The following is a 20,750-nucleotide window of genomic DNA, read 5'->3' on the forward strand; positions in this document are numbered from 1 at the left end:
GTCACTTCAGCCTTTGCAACGGAGCCACCATCCTGCTCTTGCTCTTGCTGTACATCCACCCCGAGAGCGAATTATAGCCGCCATTAAGAGTTTTCTGGAATAGATGTGGTGTGTAGGAAATAGGAAATTGGAGGATTTGTTATGGATACTGCTTGTTTTGTTTTATTTGTACAGGTTATGAAGGCTGGACTCTCCAACGGGTCACTATACAGCAAGAGCAAGAGCAAGAGCGAGCCAGATTGTCGTACTCAGCCTCTGATATTTCCGACTTCCGACCCAAAAACTGTCTCCTGGGCCCCAATAGCTAGATTCATTTATATATATCGTTAAAATAGTTAATTCCTGATGTTTCTTGGCAATAGCTAGGCGTCAGAGACCGGGAAATGCTATCCAGTCCAGTAGGGAATGCAGTGGGATAGTCTATGTAACGGCTCCCACTTATGTCTTATTCTTGATTCTTGATTGTTGATTTGGCGTTGTTGTCTTTTAGTTTTGTTCTGTTTTCTTTTTTCTTCTGTTCCATATTCTTGTGATATATACCAACGTTACCAAATTATCGTACTCAGCCTCTCATAATTCCGACCTCCGACCCAAAAACTGTTTCCTGGGGCCCAATAACTAGACTCATTTATATATATCGTTAAAATAGTTAATTCCTGATGTTTCTTGGCAATAATTAAATAGTTAAGCGTCAGAAACCGGTATATATATATGCGCTGAGTACGATAATCTAGCACCGGCGGGGCGTCATTAATCGTATATATATTTTATTTTATTTTACGTGAAACTCTTTAATTAGTGTCATGGTGCTGATTATGGATATATTAACATGTATATTCCTTGGGGGTTGGGATAGCCAGGTTCCTCCTCTCTCCTTTGTTGTGTAACCATATATAACTAACCTCTATTATATATAACTGGAATGGCTATATCTGTAATCCTGAAGCTGGTTAGAATCCTGGAATTATATTAGACATCAGTGTTTACCATCAATTATAATATAGTCAATGCCAACTGCTTTTCAACATTTTAATGGACAAAATTGCTCGGTGGCCCTTTCCGGGCAATACTCAGGTCATTATCTATGCAGATGACATCCTTGTGCAATGCAGCAGTCCTGCTCTTCTCAGTTTAGCTTTGGAGCAGCTGTCAGCGCTGTGTGAACAAATGGGCCTTGTCATCAATGAAACTAAGACGAAATTTCAAGCCAGTGGGAGGAGAGTTTCTCATCTGCCCAGCATTAATGGCACTCCTTTAGCTAGAGTTCCTACATACAAGTACTTAGGCGCCCCTGTCGGCTTCCAGAAATCTGTGCAGAGCGTCACTCATGTTCAGAACATCTGCCTTCCTAGGTTAGCTCCTCTTAAGGTTTTGGCTAACAGGGGCCTTGGAGTCGGCATCCCTGTCCTCAGGATGTTTTACCTTTCTGTCGTCAGGTCCCTCATTGATTATGCTGCCCCTGTTTTGGTACAGTTTAGTGCGGCACAGCTTCACCCCTTGGAACTTATTCAAAATGAGGCCATGCGCCTCATTCTGGGGTGCCCCAGAACTGCAAAACTTGAGGTCATGAGGGCAGAACTGAATCTGCCTCGTGTTGTGGACAGAATCTGGGAAATTACTTGTCGCACCGTCAGCCGCCTGCTTCGTGCTGGTGCAGTGCCCCTTCACCAGGCACTGGTAACTCTGCACCGTGACTCCAGGGCTCCTGTTGCCTCCTACCTTAGGAAAATTTATCTCATGTTAGCAGAGACGGGTGTGTTAGAAGCGTGCTTAGGCCTAGTTTACTCCCCGGCCCAACCTGCCTGGCCTCCCTATCGCGTCAGTGTAGACGTTGAACAACTCCCTTTCCCTAAACGTGATTGGCTTCCCCATGTCCTCCAGGATCACTTCATGGTCAAACTGTCCAAGTACCCCCGTGTTCGGGCTGTCCATGTGTACTGTGATGGCTCCGTGGATGGCAGCAGGTCGGGCTGTGGCGTGTTTATCCGGGATCACGCTTCCCCCACCCAGTACACTGACATTGAGGTCACCAGGCGGCTGCCGGGGTACCTGTCCTCGACCCGGCCTGAGCTGTATGCCATCCTTGAGGCTCTCCACACTGTAGCAGCTTTGCACGAAAATGTCTACTTGTTTGTCGATAGCCAGGCTGCATTGCATGAACTTGTGTCCTCCTCCCCTGCCGACTGTGATCCTGTAGCTAAGTGCCTGACTGCCGTCCGTGCCCTTGAGGCCGCAGGTGCCACGGTCCACTTCACCTGGGTGCCCTCTCATGTGGGCATCCAGCACAATGAGAGGGCAGACTGCCTCAGTGCCTCGCTCGACGTGCCCTTCAGGGTGACACAGTGGACCCTGGCACTGACTATACGTTTAATAATTAGCTATGTTAAGAATAGACAGGCGTTGTTCACATGATAGCATTGCTACCCAACTCAGACACTGCTGTGACAATGGCAGCGCCAGCAGCCTCCACTATGTTGGTGTCTCCCAGCGCTGTGTTTACCCCTATGGGCGACACAGTGCCCCTCAGGATGTGGTAGCAATGCGCCTTAGGCTAGGCTATAGGTACTACTGGGAGGTTAGTAACTCCCCTGGTGTCTGCTGCACGCTCTGTGCCAGGCCGAGGGGCCACACACTGCATCACTATGTCATGGAATGCCCTCTCATTGCTAAGTTTAAGCCACGGGACTGCCTTGACCTGCCCCAGACAATTTGTTGGCTCCTGACCCATGATGTCCTCCCTGCTATCCTCAAGGAACACCCTCAGTTTGCACCAAGGTGGTGATGCCGTGTGTGGCAGCCTGAACTACTGCCGTGCTATACAAGGCTGTCATCTCTGCAGTATTTTACTTTAAGGACTAGTATTTACTCTATCTCTGTACTCATTCCCATCTAGTGCTTGGGCAATGTTCTCCGTCCACACATTTTATTGTCTTATTGTTCAGGGGGAGGTGCCGCCCCCTCCCTTGCTGTGCTTTCCTTCCTACCATTGTGTCTTTTTAATTTCATGGTGCTCCCTACACATGTATTAATAGTTGTATAATGTCCTGCCTGGGGGTAGGGATGGCATGTTCCTCCCTTCTCCCTTATTGTTGATTGATTGATTGATAGTTTATTGTTGCAGGTAAACAACAAGGGAGAAGGGAGGTTACCTGCAACAATACACTATCAATCAATCACCTTCATGTTCCAGTTATGATCGATATGATGACGGTATGATTTTTAAACTATTAATGGGAGATATATATAACCATGGCAGCATATACTGAATTGTTATTTTTAAAGATAAAAGATGACTCGAATGTTCACTAAGGGGTTATATATATAAGCTATGTATCAGCGAGTAGAAAATATACCTGGGAGTCCTTATATATACTAAATTAATTATCCAGTGTCTCGTATAGTTAAAGCTTTGTGAAAGGAGTGATTTGGAAAGACCCAGAGTGCTCGACCATGACATTTTATAGACACGAATATATTTTTTTCTTTTCCGCCATACAACTCAGCGTGACTTCCTTCTAAATTACTAAAGGGAAAAAAATGGATGTTATTAATACTTTAGTCATTTGTTATATGTGTGTTTTAAGGTAATGACATCAGATATATGGTCCCGGAATCTGTCTTTGCAACGGGTCCCGGATTTGCTTCTCACCCAATGTCAATGTTCTGGCGCATTAACTTTTACATTTTCTTTTGCAATATTCACTTAACATCTATATACTTTGTTTGAGAGAGAGATGGAGGCCTTCTAAATTCTATGTCTCTCCTTTTAGAGATATGGAGATCCGTGAAATTTTACCGAAACACCTAATGACTTAGATATTAACAAAACACAAGGAGATTTTCCACACTTAACATATAATCCGATATAAATACACTTAATTAAACGCCATCTGTTGAGAGGAGACAGCTCCATCGATTAGTCAATACTGGGAATAGACGACTTGAGGATAGAGACTTATAGAATCGGGTTCTCTGTAGCGGCGGGGAGTAGTACCGACGCCTCTGTAAACACCATCGAGTCTCTTTTGTTTCCCGCCGCGATGCTCACTTGTCTCCGAGCCGCCGCGGTGCACCACAACACACGGCGCTTATAGCCAAGGCAGACGAGGTTGGGGGAACGTCAAGCTGCAGGAGACAGGCGGCGCTCGACCTCTTTACTCCTCACCCACACGCCCACGATGGCTGACGCGGAGCAGAAAGCAATGCAGCTGATGGCGGAGGCGGAGAAGAAGCTGACCCACTCCAAAGGCTTCCTCGGATCGCTTTTCGGGTGAGCATAGAGGGGCGTTGCGGCGGAGGCCATGGAGGGCTGCCCTGTCATTAAGGGGAGGATTTATTTAGCTTATTTTGGTGTTTAATGGCGGTGTTTGGAGGTGATTTATGTTGTTATGCGCGGGATACAGCCTCGTGGACACACACCCATGATGAAACACTTAACACTTGAGGGGAAAGAGTTAGCCATGTCCATATGACGATTGTTACGAGGAAACATTAGATTCTAGATTAATTATATTTAAGAAGAACCAACATGCTTAATTATGAGGGCTAGAACCTACATGCTTAATTATGAGGGCCAGAACCAACACACTAAGTTTAAACTGTAGAAATGGGTATCAGGGTTAGATTCAAGTAATTATATTTAACAAGAACCTACATGCTTAATTATGAGGGCTAGAACCTACATGCTTAATTATGAGGGCTAGAACCTACATGCTTAATTATGAGGGCCAGAACCTACATGCTTAATTATGAGGGCCAGAACCTACATGCTTAATTATGAGGGCCAGAACCTACATGCTTAATTATGAGGGCCAGAACCTACATGCTTAATTATGAGGGCCAGAACCTACATGCTTAATTATGAGGGCCAGAACCTACATGCTTAATTATGAGGGCCAGAACCTACATGCTTAATTATGAGGGCTAGAACCTACATGCTTAATTATGAGTGATAGAACCAACATGCTTAATTATGAGGGCCAGAACCTACATGCTTAATTATGAGGGCCAGAACCTACATGCTTAATTATGAGGGCTAGAACCTACATGCTTAATTATGAGGGCTAGAACCTACATGCTTAATTATGAGGGCCAGAACCTACATGCTTAATTATGAGGGCTAGAACCTACATGCTTAATTATGAGGGCTAGAACCTACATGCTTAATTATGAGGGCCAGAACCTACACGCTTAATTATGAGGGCTAGAACCTACATGCTTAATTATGAGGGCCAGAACCTACATGCTTAATTATGAGGGCCAGAACCAACATGCTTAATTATGAGGGCTAGAACCTACACGCTTAATTATGAGGGCCAGAACCTACATGCTTAATTATGAGGGCCAGAACCTACACGCTTAATTATGAGGGCCAGAACCTACATGCTTAATTATGAGGGCTAGAACCTACATGCTTAATTATGAGGGCTAGAACCTACATGCTTAATTATGAGGGCTAGAACCTACATGCTTAATTATGAGGGCCAGAACCTACATGCTTAATTATGAGGGCCAGAACCTACATGCTTAATTATGAGGGCTAGAACCTACATGCTTAATTATGAGGGCTAGAACCTACATGCTTAATTATGAGGGCCAGAACCTACATGCTTAATTATGAGGGCCAGAACCTACACGCTTAATTATGAGGGCCAGAACCAACGCGCTAAGTTTAAACTGTAGAAATGGGTATCAGGGAATGAGTGAGCCATGTCCATATCCACTGTGACAAGGAAACATTAGATTCTAGATTAATTATATTTAAGAAGAACTAACATGCTTAATTATGAGGGCCAGAACCAACATGCTTAATTATGAGGGCCAGAACCAACACGCTAAGTTTAAACTGTAGAAATGGGTATCAGGGAAAGAGTTTGCCATGTCCATATCCACTGTGACAAGGAAACATTAGAATCAAGATCAGTTATATTTACAGGTAACTCTCGATTTACGCGAGTTTGGTTTACGCGTTTTTGAAATAACGCGGGGTCCAAAACCAAAAAAACAAAAAAATTATTTACACGTTTTTTCCACTTATACGCGATATTTTATGGAGTGTCCACCAGATGTCTCACGCAACTGGACTCACACAGCGCCGCGGCCACACAGCTGAGCTCAGTTCTCCCCGCGCGCCACTTGAACAACAATACAGTACCCACGCTGCCACGCTACTCAACAATAAGGGTGGGCAGTTACCGGTACTAATGGTACTAGCTATATGGTACAATACCGGTACCAGACTGCTCGGTACCGGTACCAATACTAGCTAGCCACTCATGGTGTCCCTCATTTCTTCCTCACACGAGAGAGGCTGAGACTGAGTGCCTGAGTGGATATCTCGGTGATATGGATATTCTCTTTCTCTCTCTCTCTCTCCACTGAATGAAGTGAATAAGCATATTATTCCCACCATCACTCGTAGGTTATGACAGAGAACTAGGCAAGACACAATTCACGCGTTTCTGGTGACACGCGCCATGCAGCTGTTTGTTGTATGGGTGTGGTTGTGTGGTTTGTAAACAATGCAAATGGCGGCCTGGCTGGTATTGCGCGAAATATCTCCTCGTACAAGACTCATGATGTACAGTTTCTGATATCATATTTACCCCATTATTCTCACTAATATTAATGATAAACACATGGATATTTTTTTTCCAATATGATTTTTTATGTAGCTTGTACTGCTCCTTAGTCATACAATCAAGCCACCTGTGACATCAAGATCAAGATCATACAAATGGCGCCCGACAGAAAAACGGAATAACAGCAAGGCAGGGGCAATCCTCCATCGATTTCAATTTTGTATAGTAGTTATTAGATCACCCTGTATTCTATGGTAACATATTATGAGACAGCTACGGACTATGAAGGATTATATACAATGATAAAGGAAAGTTTGCTGTTGTTATTGGATAAGACGAAAAACAGACCCTTAAAAACACCCCAAAGAAGAAAAAAATCATTAAAAATTTGTACATTCGGCGTACAAGGCGCAGGGCTAAACTTTCAGGCATTTTTATGAGAAAAAGGTGTGCGCTATACTCTGAAAAATACGGTTTTTATTTTTCGACAGAAACCTACCTCCTGTTTGATTTACATTGTTTTTGATTTACGCGACCTCTCCAAGAACGCAATACTCGCGTAAATCGAGAGTTACCTGTAACAAGAACTTACATGCTAAGTTTAAACTGTAGAAATGGGTATCGGGGAATGAGTTAGCCATGTCCATATCGACTGACAAGGAAACATTATAACGTTTTCTCTTGTAATGTACAGGAAATGAAGGTATAAGAAGCAAATTTAATTTACAAGTAACTTCTCATAACACGGAAAATAACAGCTGAATCACTACTTTTTGGTGAACAAAGAAACAAAGATATACAAGAAAGGAAAGTATATTAAAACTATCTGGGAAACTTTTAAGACACGGAAAAACACAGGAACTATAGCACAGCGAAAGGAACAGCTTAGCGGGAGCCTTCTTCTTCTTCTTCTTCTTGTGAGCTGTAACGCTTTGTATTGCTTCTCAGGTCCTCCTCCTCCTCCTCTCGTTCCTCCCATCTTCTAATCCACACGCCTTCCTTGTCAGCGCTATAGCATTTTCTAACTTGAAGTAAAATCCCTTAAATTTACTTATCCAGACATCTGTTCCCTTTTCTCCCAGCACAGCGCGAGGAACACTTGTCAACGTTACCATTCTTTTGTGTTGCCTTGGTACCCCCATACAGCCCCAACACCGAGGCCGAGGGTTATCCCACGCCTAGCCGCTGAACTGAACTTGTCGAGGAACACTTCGCCTCCATAAGACCACATTTTGCCTCCCCGCATGAGCTCAGGGGTAACATTTACAAAACCCTACGAGCCACGTTTGCCACAGTTAATACATACATCATGGATATCTTGTTGGTCCCTGATTGCAGTGCAGTCTCAAGTGACTTCCGGAAAGGAGAAAGAATCTAATTGAGGGACCATTTATAGATGAAAATGGGGGTTGATAATTCATGAAAGTGTCATATCCTCTGGCGATGGGACCGCTGATGCAGCCGCGAAATAGCTCACAGAGGGTTTAGGGTGCGGGAGCGTGGTTAAACTATCCCAACCGAACTTTACAACCTAACAGCTTTGCCTCCTCCTCAACCCCCCTCGACCCCCCTGGACTCTCTTCTGCGAGGAGGTATTTCACGCAACACAGTGCCATGGCCATAGCCAGACGAGGCGACGCTTTCGTGAGCTATCATCCCCTATTTTCAACACTAAATAGTCCCTGAATTGGCTTGTCTCCCTTCCGGCAATCAATCGTGACTATCTGCAATCCGGGACCAGAAAGAAATCCATGATGCAAGTGTTAACTATGCCGGAGAAGGCTGCTTGGGTTTCGTAAATATCATCCAGTTTAGGAATGAAATAGCAGGAAGGGAATATATTTTGAAATGAACGTAGATGCAGATTTTTGACCCACCCAATATACCCTACTACATTTCCTTGTCATGGTATTCTTCCACCATTTGTCAACCTTGAAGCGGATGATTAGTTTAGGCTCTGCAAGGGGCCTTCTGCTGGTGATACTTTCCCCTGCTGATTGATTTTTGACCACTTCTTCTTCTTCCTTTGACCTGAGACATTTCGCCGCCCAAGAACACCTAGTTGACAAGGCTTTCGTAGGAGTGGTGGGCATTTCCAGGGGTAGTTTTATGACCCTGGTGGTAGTATGACCCTTCCTCTGTACCGTGAACCTGAAGAAACACCTAGTTGACAAGGCTTTCGTAGGAGTTGTGGGCATTTCCAGGGGTAGTTTTATGACCCTGGTGGTAGTGTGACCCTTCCTCTGTACCGTGAACCTGAAGAAACACCTATTTGACAAGGCTTTCATAGGAGTGGTGGGCATTTCCAGGGGTAGTTTTATGACCCTGGTGGTAGTTTGACCCTTCCTCTGTACCATGAACCTAGAAACAGATATTTGACAGGGCTTTCGTAGGAGTTGTGGGCATTTCCAATAGTAGTTTTATGACCCTGGTGGTAGTGTGACCCTTCCTCTGTACCGTGAACCTAAAGAAACACTCATTAGAACCCTACTGACCCCTTCTTTGACCTTTAGAAATAGCTGATGTGATATAGCAAACTGTCTTGTAATACCAGCCTCTGTATTGCTTCTTGGGTCCTCCTCCTCTCGTAAAGTATTTTTCTAACCTGAGATCGTCACTTAATTTCACTTATTCAGACATTTGTGCACTTTTTCCCAGCACTGCGCCGACAGGAACACTTTTTCCCAACTTTACCATACTTTTCTCCATTTCCTTTTTGTCCCCATACAGCCCAAACACCGTGCAGATCGCCCCGTTGTCCTCCCCTATTTAGCCTCCTAGCCTGCCTATTACCATCCCTAATCCTGCCACTAACTCCACTGTATTGCGTCTTAAGTCCTCCTCCTCTTGTTCTTCCCTTCATATCCACACACCCTTTTCAGTGTAACCCCTGCAACTCCTCCTGAAATTGACCTCTCTTTCGGCCACCTCTTTGGATTCTTTCTGTGGGCAGCGAGTAGCGGGCTTTTTTTTAATTGTTTACTTATTTTGTGCCCTGAAGCTGTCTCCTTAGTTGTAAGAAAGAGCTGTTTACCCAACACACGACAGTCTACCCAAGTTTAGACTGCCCAAAATATACTTCAGTTAGAAATGATCTATATATACCCGGATCTTTGCTTTTTCATTCCTTTCCTGTTTTACTTCATAAGATAGGCATTTTATTTAATATATGAGGCGTGCGGAGGTAAGGGGTTGACATGCCGAATCAGCCCTTATTAGTTAAGTGTACCATGCAATAGGCACACACATTTTCTATGATTTCTTAACCCAGTAGCAGCGGGGATCATGTATCTTAATGGTCCCTCCAAGCGAGAAAAATGAGAAAAAATCACCCCTCACACAAACCATTTCATAATATATATCAAAGCATTTGTGATCAGATTATGTATCATCTATTTTGGGGGTTTATATCAAATTTTAATTTGGCACAAATTTACTACGGTAAAGCCAAAATTTGGGCCAAATTTGTGGCTTTACCGTAGCAGCGACGGCCAAATTTGTGGCTTTACCTTGTAGCAGCGACGGGCCAAATTTGTGGCTTTACCTGTAGCAGCGACGGGCCAAATTTGTGGCTTTACCGTAGCAGCGACGGGCCAAATTTGTGGTTTTACCGTAGCAGCGACGGGCAAAATCTGTGGCTTTACCGTGTAGCAGGTACGGCCCAAATTTGTGTCTTTACCTGGTAGCAGCTACGGGCAAAATTTGTGGCTTTACCGTGTAGCAGCGACGGGCCAAATTTGTGCCATGATATAAACCCCCAAAATAGATGATACATAATCTGATCACAAATGCTTTGATATATATTATGAAATGGTTTGTGTGAGGGGTGATTTTTTCTCATTTTTCTCGCTTGGGGGGACCATTAAGAAACATGACCCCCACTGATACCGGGTTAAGACCAGCGAGTAGCGGGCTTTTTTCTATCATTTCCCTTTGTGTGTGTGTGTGTCCTTGAGCTGTCTCCTTTGCTGTAAAAAAAAAAGAAATGAGACTAAAAATATCCTTCTTGTTTCAGGTATTTCTCGTGGGTAATACTACACTTTGTACCAGCCTGCTAAATCATTTATACCATATGAAGTTTTGATGTATAATTGAGAGTAGGCTTTCACCAGGTAATGTATTTCACCTGTGTCAAAACTTGCACACTAAATCCTGGGTGTCTGTGGCTAATATTTTCAAGTAGAGTTAGTATATAGTGGATTGTCTCTTTCAGCATGCCACAGTAATGCTAACTAACCCTCTGAGATGCTAACTAATTCTCATATCTGGGCGTTATCGCGATACTTTACCGCTGATGACAAAATCGGGTTATCGGGTTATTTAAGCGTATATCGGTATCTTCCTTTTGTAAGCAGACTAGCTAGCTACTTTTTTCCGCCTCTCAGAAAAGAGAAACAAACATGTCTCCTCCCTACATGTGTCCCGGGCGCTTGGTGTTGTATGAAAAAACTTTGGGGTATGAAATATCTTTAAAGAGATGTCATACTTAGATCAACATTAAAACACTAGGTTATTTTTTATGTTAAACTCAAAAATCAATATATCAAAGAGAAAAATCTTTTAACTTTGCCCAAAAAATGATTACTCACTGCCTCAAATTTGATATTCCATCTAACAATAATAATAATAAATGGTTTGTGAGCATGCCATGGTATTGAAGGCACCCGCTGTTGTGTTATTTGGTGTCCCATCGTCAAAATCTGGCGCTGTCTACAAACACTGGTCTCTCGTGAACTGCGGATTTTCAGACCAGTAAGCGTAGCCCTGTACAGTCTCACAAAGCTTTCTAACACATTAAGAGTTGCTGGAAGGCTGAATCAGACACACAGTACCACCATCCTTGCTGAATGACACTCTTTACATATAAATATAACTCGTACAGAGCGAGGATCGTGGTACTGTATGTCTGATTCAGCCGTCCACTAACTCTTAATTACGGTTAAAAAGCTTTGTGAGACTGTACAGGTCTACGCTTGCTGGTCTGAGCATGCACAGTTCACGAGAGACCAGTGTTTGTTTTGACGATGGGACGCAAAATAACACAACACGGTTCAGGGGTTTCTAGTATTACTGTCCATAGGTACGCGTCAACATGTGGTTTTCAGGTTTTGTAAGTTTTCTAAAATACAGATCATGAAAATTTGAATCCATCTATGTTTTTTACTTGAAATATCAATATAGTTCCGTTTTCACCAATCGGACTTATCGCTGGCTAGTATCGGAATCGTGGATTTATATCGGGTATCGGTTATCGCCTATATTTGTGTCTCCAGTTAACGAAAATCGGCTATCACCAATAAGGTTTTCCATTATCGGGTATCGGGAATAAGGTTTTCTGTCATCATGCCCAGCTAAGCTATTTCTTGGTTCTTTGGGTGGTTTTCAGTCCGCTACCAAGGACAATATTACCCATACCAGTGAAAACATGTAATTTTTTCTGTTAATTACTAATGTTCTAAACTAACAATTTATATTTTTAGTGAGATTACTTACACTAGTGGTCCTGTATTGCATGTGGGGGGCTTCGTGGTGCAGTGGTTAGCACACTCAGCTCACAACCGAGAGAGCCCGGGTTCGATTCCCGGGCGGAGTGGAAAAATTTGGGCGGCTTTTCCGATACCCTACGCCCCTGTCCACCCAGCAGTGTACCAGGTATTAATCGGGGGTTGTGTCCCGTCTCCTGGGGTCTGTTCCCTTCTCCTATAATTCCTTCCCCTTCTGTCTCTTTTCATTAATGTTTTCTTTTGTTTAACGCCCTTGCACTGTCTCCTCTGCTGTAAAATAAATAAATAAACAAACAAGCTTGGTGTCCGTAAATTTCAAGTGACGATCCATGAGTATGCGACGCAGGATTAAGGTAATTTTCTTAATATACTTAACTATGCTCACTAACGATGCTGTACCCAGATTTCCAGTGTAGATTCTTCAGTATGATACATTTCTGAAAATACATTTCCTAATTCTGCTTTTTCATGTAGCTGAGGGACCAAATTTGTGGCTGATACTAAGTTAATGGTCCAAGTGAGAAAAATGAGAAAAAATCACCCCTCACACAAACCATTTCATAATATATATCAAAGCATTTGTGATCAGATTATGTATCATCTATTTTGGGGGTTAAAATCATGACGCAAATTTGGCCCGTCGCTGCTACACGGTAAAGCCACAAATTTGGCCCGTCACTGCTACACGGTAAAGCCACAAATTTGGCCCGTCGCTGCTACACGGTAAAGCCACAAATTTGGCCCGTCGCTGCTACACGGTAAAGCCACAAATTTGGCCCGTCGCTGCTACACGGTAAAGCCACAAATTTGGCCCGTCACTGCTACACGGTAAAGCCACAAACTTGGCCCGTCGCTGCTACCGTGCTAACCATCATATTAAAAGACTTCATTCACTGGTTGCGTCCCTATGTTTTCAGGGGCCCGTCGAGAGTGGATGAAGCGATGGACCTCTACCAGCAAGCCGCCAATAAGTTTAAGATGGCGAAGAAGTGGAGCAGCGCAGGTCATGCGTTCACGGAGCTGGCTTCTCTGTACGCCAAGGGTGGATCACGGCTGGACGCTGCTACAAATTACGTGGAGGCTGGCAACTGTTACAAGAAGACAGATCCCAATGGTACGTTCTTCCTTCATAGATGTCGAAAACTGGTGGTTTGTCTTACGAAATACATTGTGTTCAGTGTGGTAGTTGGGCGTCTTTGTGGAGGACTTGGAAAAGAAAGAGGAGCATTTGCATAGAGGTCAAATATTTGCCCTTTGAAGCAAGTACAGGCTGGGTTTGAGTTGCAATATTTCGCTCCTGAGATCATGTTTTAAGCGCTTCTGTTCACTCTATGACCCACAAAGACAGGCTTTCTTGGTAGACCATCAGGGGCGAACACATGATACATAACAGCTGTGTAAAAATCCATTAAAACCGGTCTCATACTTTCTTCCGCTGTTATGTATCATGTGTTCGCCCCTGATGGTCTACCAAGAAAACCTGTGTCTATTGATGGCAGAACATCGATGAAGGAACCCCAATGGACCATAGAGTGAACAGAGGTACTTCAAACATGATCTCAGGAGTGAAATATTGTAACAAACCCAACCTATACTTGCTTGAAAAGGCAAATATTTGACCTTGCTGTGAAGTATCTATGCAGAATCACATCCCTGGCTATACGAACATGTGGCGTGCTACCCAGAAATCGACCCTGCTTCCTGGATTGTTGCTGTAAGAGACAATCCGAAATGTAGGAGGCCAAAAGGATGCCTCGAAAGATTGTGACATACCCAAGTTCATGGATCCTGCTTTGAGATACTTAGGATGGGAAGAGCTCGCATGGAGACTGCTTGGTGGGACACTGCAGACTTCATTGTAGGGTAGGAGAATTTGGTACTAACAACACTGGAGAGAGAGAGGGGACCTAATAGCATTGTACAGGATACTGGAGGGATTGGAGAATTTGGACAGGGAAGACCGAGCGGAACGTGACGGAAGTTTGACAAGAGGCAACAGTAAGAAGCTGGGACTAACAACACTGGAGAGAAGAGAGAGAGAGAGAGGGGGATTCGAACCCGCGTCGTCCATCACGCGGGGAATGTGGGCCCAGCACGCTACCACTCAGCCACCTAGATTGAATTGCTTGTACAGATTTCGAGATAATATATTGCGGACTTACATGGAGGGCATCAGTTCGGATTTTAAGGCTATCTCATCATTTTGCCTTGCTTTCAGAGTCTGTGAACTGCTTGCTGAAGGCTATTGAGATCTACACTGACATGGGAAAGTTCGTCATGGCTGCAAAACACCACCAGGCCATCGCAGAAATATATGAAACTGAGGTAAGTTTGTATTTTGTTGACCAATGTAGAGTAAGATCCCACAGTGTTATTTATAGTGACTAAACTTTTTCCTCTTTACAAATTACATTCGTCCCTCAAATAGTACGGTTTCCAGTAGTTTGGTTCCGGTTTTACGTGGATTTTCGTAGAAGATTTTTAAGGATTTTTAAGCTTCCCGACAAGCAGGAAATTCAAAAATCCTTAACCCAGTAGCAGCGATGGGCCAAATTTGTGGCTTTACCGTGTAGCAGCGACGGGCCAAATTTGTGGCTTTACCGTGTAGCAGCGACGGGCCAAATTTGTGGCTTTACCATGTAGCAACGACGGGCCAAATTTGTGGCTTTACCGTGTAGCAGTGAGGGGCTAAGTTTGTGGCTTTACCGTGTAGCAGTGACGGGCCAAATTTGTGGCTTTACCGTGTAGCAGCGATGGGCCAAATTTGTGGCTTTACCGTGTAGCAGCGACGGGCCAAATTTGTGGCTTTACCGTGTAGCAGCGACGGGCCAAATTTGTGGCTTTACAGTGTAGCAGCGACGGGCCAAATTTGTGCCTTTACCATTTAGCAATGACGGGCCAAATTTGTGGCTTTACCGTGTAGCACCGACGGGCCAAATTTGTGGCTTTACCGTGTAGCAACGATGGGCCAAATTTGTGGCTTTACCGTGTAGCAACGATGGGCCAAATTTGTGGCTTTACCGTGTAGCAGCGACGGGCCAAATTTGTGGCTTTACCATGTAGCAATGACGGGCCAAATTTGTGGCTTTACCGTGTAGCAACGACGGGCCAAATTTGTGGCTTTACCATGTAGCAACGACGGGCCAAATTTGTGGCTTTACCGTGTAGCAGTGACGGGCCAAATTTGTGGCTTTACCGTGTAGCAGCGACGGGCCAAATTTGTGGCTTTACCATGTAGCAACAATGGGCCAAATTTGTGGCTTTACCGTGTAGCAGTGACGGGCCAAATTTGTGGCTTTACCGTGTAGCAGCGACGGGCCAAATTTGTGCCATGATATAAACCCCCAAAATAGATGATACATAATCTGATCACAAATGCTTTGATATGTATTATGAAATGGTTTGTGTGAGGGGTGATTTTTCCTCATTTTTCTCGCTTGGAGGGACCATTAAGAAACATGACCCCCGCTGATACCGGGTTAAAGGATCTTCTCTGGAAATCCGTATAAAACCATAACCATACTATTTGAGGGTCGACTGTATGAAGCTTTATCTCTACATGTAACATTTCAATAATTCACTAGGGTCTTGCAAAACTCCAAGCACTCCCTGACACCTCACAAGACTCTTTGAAAGGTAGCACAGGACGGAATCATCGCAAAGCTTATAAGTTGAAAATGTCTAAGGTCTTAAGGCACTCTGTATGGGTGAGTTTGACACAATTACACACATTTTCTTTTGCCTTATATTCTGCGTGCTGTGTTGAAGTACCTCTGGGCTTTACGGGTGAGAGCAAGTATGAGATGTTAAGATTTTTATTTATTTTTTATAATGATTTTTTTTACAACAGTGGAGTCCGTTCAAGGGCATTAAAATAAGGTATCAAATGTGGAAAAAAAATCCCGCTACTCACAGAAGTTGTTGGGCATTCCATTGGTCGTTTCATGAGCCTGGTGGTAGTTTTAGAAGACTTCCGTGCCGTGAAGGGGCTTCGTGGTGCAGTGGTTAGCACACTCAGCTCACAACCGAGAGAGCCCGGGTTCGATTCCCGGGCGGAGTGGAAAAATTTGGGCGGCTTTTCCGATACCCTACGCCCCTGTCCATCCAGGAGTGAATGGGTACCAGGTATTAATCGGGGGTTGTGTCCCGTCTCCTGGGGTCTGTTCCCTTCTCCTATAATTCCTTCCCCTTCTGTCTCTCTCCGGCATATGACCACAGATGTTGCGCCGACTAAACCAAACTTTCCAACTGTTCCCTTCTCCTATAATTCCTTCCCCTTCTGTCTCTCTCCGGCATATGACCACAGATGTTGCGCCGACTAAACCAAACTGTCCAACCTTCTGTACACTTGCTCAGTGGGACCCAGGGTGATGGCTTCATGGAGTGGGTGAGGTAGTGGAACTTCTGGGATCTTCCTGAATTGATTGCTTGACATGGCATTGATACAGTATGATTATGGGTTTTATAAATGGCTCAGGTGGTAAATAGCTTTGTAGACATCCAGGCAGCGTCACAGAGCCAGAGGGGCATAAGGGAAACGGCTCCACCTCAGAGTTCCCAACCCATCTTCTTTAACCCGGTAGCAGCGACGGGCCAAATTTGTGGCTTTACCGTGTAGCAGCGACGGGCCAAATTTGTGGCTTTACCGTGTAGCAGCGACGGGCCAAATTTGTGGCTTTACCGTGTAGCAGCGACGGGCCAAATTTGTGGCTTTACCGTAGAATAGCTTTACCGTGTAGCAGCGACGGGCCAAATTTGTGGCTTTACCGTGTAGCAGCGACGGGTCAAATTTGTGGCTTTACCGTGTAGCAGCGACGGGTCAAATTTGTGGCTTTACCGTGTAGCAGCGACGGGTCAAATTTGTGGCTTTACCGTGTAGCAGCGACGGGCCAAATTTGTGGCTTTACCGTGTAGCAGCGACGGGCCAAACTTGTGCCATGATATAAACCCCCAAAATAGATGATACATAAACTGATCACAAATGCTTTGATATATATTATGAAATGGTTTGTGTGAGGGGTGATTTTTTCTCATTTTTCTCGCTTGGAGGGACCATTAAGAAACATGGTCCCTGCAGCTACTGGGTTAAATGGTTTTCTGAGCATATAGAAGGATGTTATTGCATTGTGAAGGGCTTACTGAATAACGCAGGTAAGTTATTGAATCCTTATTATTTCAACACCTGTAATGAGTGAGTTGTAGGTGATGTTTTTTGAGCATTTTTCCAATGTATCTTCCGTGATTTTGCCAGTCTTGTGTGATGTGTATCCAGTATTATGCACGAAATGCTGTAATTCAAGAAGTGTAGCTATTGTAGGACCCCTGTCTCTCCATGCAGTGGTTAGCACACTCAGCTCACAACCGAGAGAGCCCGGGTTCGATTCCCGGGCGGAGTGGAAAAATTTGGGCGGCTTTTCCGATACCCTACGCCCCTGTCCACCCAGCAGTGAATGGGTACCAGGTATTAATCGGGGGTTGTGTCCCGTCACCTGGGGTCTGTTCCCTTCTCCTATAATTCCTTCCCCTTCTGTCTCTCTCCGGCATATGACCACAGATGTTGACCCAAATAAAGCAATCTTGCCACCTGTTAACTTATATAATTCCTTCCACTTCTTTCTCTATCCGGCATATGACGACAGATGTTGCCCACTAAACCAAACTTTCCAACTGTTCCTTCTCCTATAATTCCTTCCCTTCTGTCTCTCTCCGCATATGACCACAGATGTTGAGCCGACTAAACCAAACTTTCCAACTGTTCCCTTCTATAATTCATTCCCCTTCTGTCTCTCTCCGGCATATGACCACAGATGTTGCGCCGACTAAACCAAACTTTCCAACTGTTCCCTTCTATAATTCCTTCCCCTTCTGTCTCTCTCCGGCATATGACCACAGATGTTGCGCCGACTAAACCAAGCTTTCCAACTGTTCCCTTCTATAATTCCTTCCCCTTCTGTCTCTCTCCGGCATATGACCACAGATGTTGCGCCGACTAAACCAAACTTTCCAACTATCTTATAAATGTGACGATGAGAAGCAGGGCTGTAAGGAATTCAGATTTCACTAGAGGCCAGTACACAAGGTATTGACATTTATAAATTACATGCATTGATAATCCATAGCAAACATTTTACTTAACAGTGTAGCAGCGACGGGCCAAATTTGTGGCTTTACCGTGTAGCAGCGACGGGCCAAATTTGTGGCTTTACCGTGTAGCAGCGACGGGCCAAATTTGTGGCTTTACCGTGTAGCAGCGACGGGCCAAATTTGTGGCTTTACCGTGTAGCAGCGACGGGCCAAATTTGTGCCATGATATAAACCCCCCAAAAATAGATGATACATAATCTGATCACAAATGCTTTGATACATATTATGAAATGGTTTGTGTGAGGGGTGATTTTTTCTCATTTTTCTCGCTCAGAGGGACCATTAAGAAACATGGTCCCCGCTGCTACTGGGTTAAGAGGTTTGACGAATTTATATCTCTACAGGTTACTGACATTGAGAAAGCGATTCAGCACTTTGAGCAAGCATCTGACTATTTCCGTGGAGAGGAGAACAACTCTTCGTCCAACAAGTGTCTCCTGAAGGTGGCCATGTACGCAGCTCAGATGGAAAATTACGAAAAGGCAATACAGATCTATGAACAGGTAAGGTTTCGTTTTCTCTACTTTCAATTGCGTTTTCTATTCTTTTCAGTGTTTTTCAGCGTAGTTAAGCTCTGGGGTCATTGTTTATAAATTGTGAGGTTCAGTTAACTCAGGATTTACGAGTATTGTGTCCTTGAGGTCATCGCGTAAATCCAAAACAGCGAAAATCCAACAAGAGGTCTGTTTGTACCTCTATTGCCTACCGTATCACTCTGACTCCTCTCCCTCTCGTGGTTCCTCCTCTGGCTGCCCTTCCCCTCGTGGTAGCACAGCAGCGAGGGTGTTGTTGTTGTTGTTGAGCAGCGTGGGTACTGTATTGTTGTTCAAGCGCCGCGCGGGAAGAACTGTGTGGCCGTGTGAGTCCACTTGCGTGAGACATCTGGGGGACACTCCGTAAAATATCGCGTATACGTGAAAAAAACGTGTAAATTAAACACTTATTTGGATTTTGGACCACGCGGTATTTCAAAAACGCGTAAATCGAAAGTTACCTGTATATCTCCCCTCTTATTGATGAAACTGTAATAGAGAGTTCCTTAACCCTTAATTAATATCACCTGCTCTTAAATACTAGCATATCATTAGTGAATTATTATAGACAAAAAAATACAGAAACTAGTGGAAAAGCCTTATCTTCCTCTCCATAGGGAAACATTGCTTTGTATATCCAAGGACAAGCCAGACGGGTTTGATGTTCGTTAGTGATTTCCGCATTTCACTCCCTTTTCAGAGCTTTCATGAGTCTATGGCTGTTGTATGGTGAACCCCAAACAGGGCTCACCATAAAACCACCTAACTCAAGCTTATTTTAGACCATGGTGGCATAGCGCAACCCACCATGCATGCCCTGGGTCATTGTGGTGGGTGAGTGATCTTGAGGTGGGCATTTTGTCATGGGTGGTGATGTAAGGCCATGGCAGACTGAATTAGCTATCCATTCTGTAATCACCATTCATAAAACCACCTAACTCAAGCTTATTGTAGACGATGGTGGCATAGCGTGACCCACCATGCATGCCCTGGGTCATTGTGGTGGGTGAGTGATCTTGAGGTGGGCATTTTGTCATGGGTGGTGATGTAAGGCCATGGCAGACTGAATTAGCTATCCATTCTGTAATCACCATTCATAAAACCACCTAACTCAAGCTTATTTTAGACCATGGTGGCATAGCGCAACCCACCATGCATGCCCTGGGTCATTGTGGTGGGTGAGTGATCTTGAGGTGGGCATTTTGTCATGGGTGGTGATGTAAGGCCATGGCAGACTGAATTAGCTATCCATTCTGTAATCACCATTCATAAAACCACCTAACTCAAGCTTATTGTAGACCATGGTGGCATAGCGCAACCCACCATGCATGCCCTGGGTCATTGTGGTGGGTGAGTGATCTTGGGGTGGGCATTTTGTCATGGGTGGTGATGTAAGGCCATGGCAGACTGAATTAGCTATCCATTCTGTAATCACTTGTCAAATTCTCTATAGTAGACAGCAAGCGACTCTCGGGTAGATGTCACGCTTCACGAGACTGTTGATTTTGTAACAAACACCACCAAAAACAATGGAGTTTGCGTAAAAGTAGATAGTTTTAACGGTTTTGTGGTTACGAGAGGAGAAGTCTGATGTACGTTCCATGCTCTTAGTCTCAAAATGCAGTGGAAGGTCGTTTCTCGTCCACCTCTCGGCTACCCCATCACCCAAGCCCACGGGTTAAGAGTGCAGGACAAACTCTCAAACCCTTGGGGGCCTACACACCCACACTCACAGAAACATTCACGAAACTATTTTACTTCGTCATCACTTTGAAGAAACAGACAGCTAGGAAGACACTCGTATCCACGTAACATAAAAGTAGGATTCCAGGAAATGATGGGACGATATATTTGTGTCATTCGTTTTCGCTGGAGGGCATTGCGGCGAGGTCACACCCACCTGACCTCAAATAGTACGGCTTCCAATAGTGCGGTTTTGGTTCTATGTGGATTTTCTAAGAAGATTTGTTAGGACTTTTAAATTTCCC

At 44.4% G+C, this 20,750-nt stretch overlaps 1 protein-coding gene and 1 long non-coding RNA gene across 27 annotated transcripts in view; one reads left to right on the forward strand and one right to left on the reverse strand.

Annotated features, from left to right (window-relative positions):
* The first annotated feature begins 4,082 nt into the window (after nucleotides 1-4,082).
* LOC127002402 (alpha-soluble NSF attachment protein-like) overlaps nucleotides 4,083-20,750 on the forward strand; it is a 32,984-nt gene continuing 16,316 nt past the window's right edge. For all 8 annotated transcript variants that reach the window (XR_007756147.1, XR_007756146.1, XR_007756149.1 and 5 more), the window contains exons 1-4: nucleotides 4,083-4,270; nucleotides 13,003-13,199; nucleotides 14,304-14,410; nucleotides 18,574-18,732. Coding sequence is in view for 1 of the 8 variants with exons in the window: in XM_050868300.1 (XP_050724257.1) it covers nucleotides 4,179-4,270; nucleotides 13,003-13,199; nucleotides 14,304-14,410; nucleotides 18,574-18,732 (555 nt within the window). In the remaining 7 variants the exon portion in view is untranslated. The remainder of the gene's footprint in view (nucleotides 4,271-13,002; nucleotides 13,200-14,303; nucleotides 14,411-18,573; nucleotides 18,733-20,750) is intronic.
* LOC127002405 (uncharacterized) lies at nucleotides 4,277-9,986 on the reverse strand. 19 transcript variants are annotated; one of them, XR_007756173.1, is made up of 6 exons: nucleotides 8,745-9,986; nucleotides 5,379-8,639; nucleotides 5,099-5,210; nucleotides 5,015-5,042; nucleotides 4,679-4,930; nucleotides 4,277-4,552 (listed from the first exon to the last, which is right to left on the reverse strand). It is a non-coding gene; the product is annotated as an uncharacterized LOC127002405 (long non-coding RNA). The 19 variants fall into 19 exon arrangements; XR_007756174.1 differs by having other exon boundaries at nucleotides 4,987-5,042; XR_007756164.1 differs by adding an exon at nucleotides 5,239-5,294 and having other exon boundaries at nucleotides 4,987-5,154.

Source organism: Eriocheir sinensis, chromosome 23 (genome assembly GCF_024679095.1).
Source record: "Eriocheir sinensis breed Jianghai 21 chromosome 23, ASM2467909v1, whole genome shotgun sequence".
Classification (NCBI taxonomy): domain Eukaryota; kingdom Metazoa; phylum Arthropoda; class Malacostraca; order Decapoda; family Varunidae; genus Eriocheir; species Eriocheir sinensis.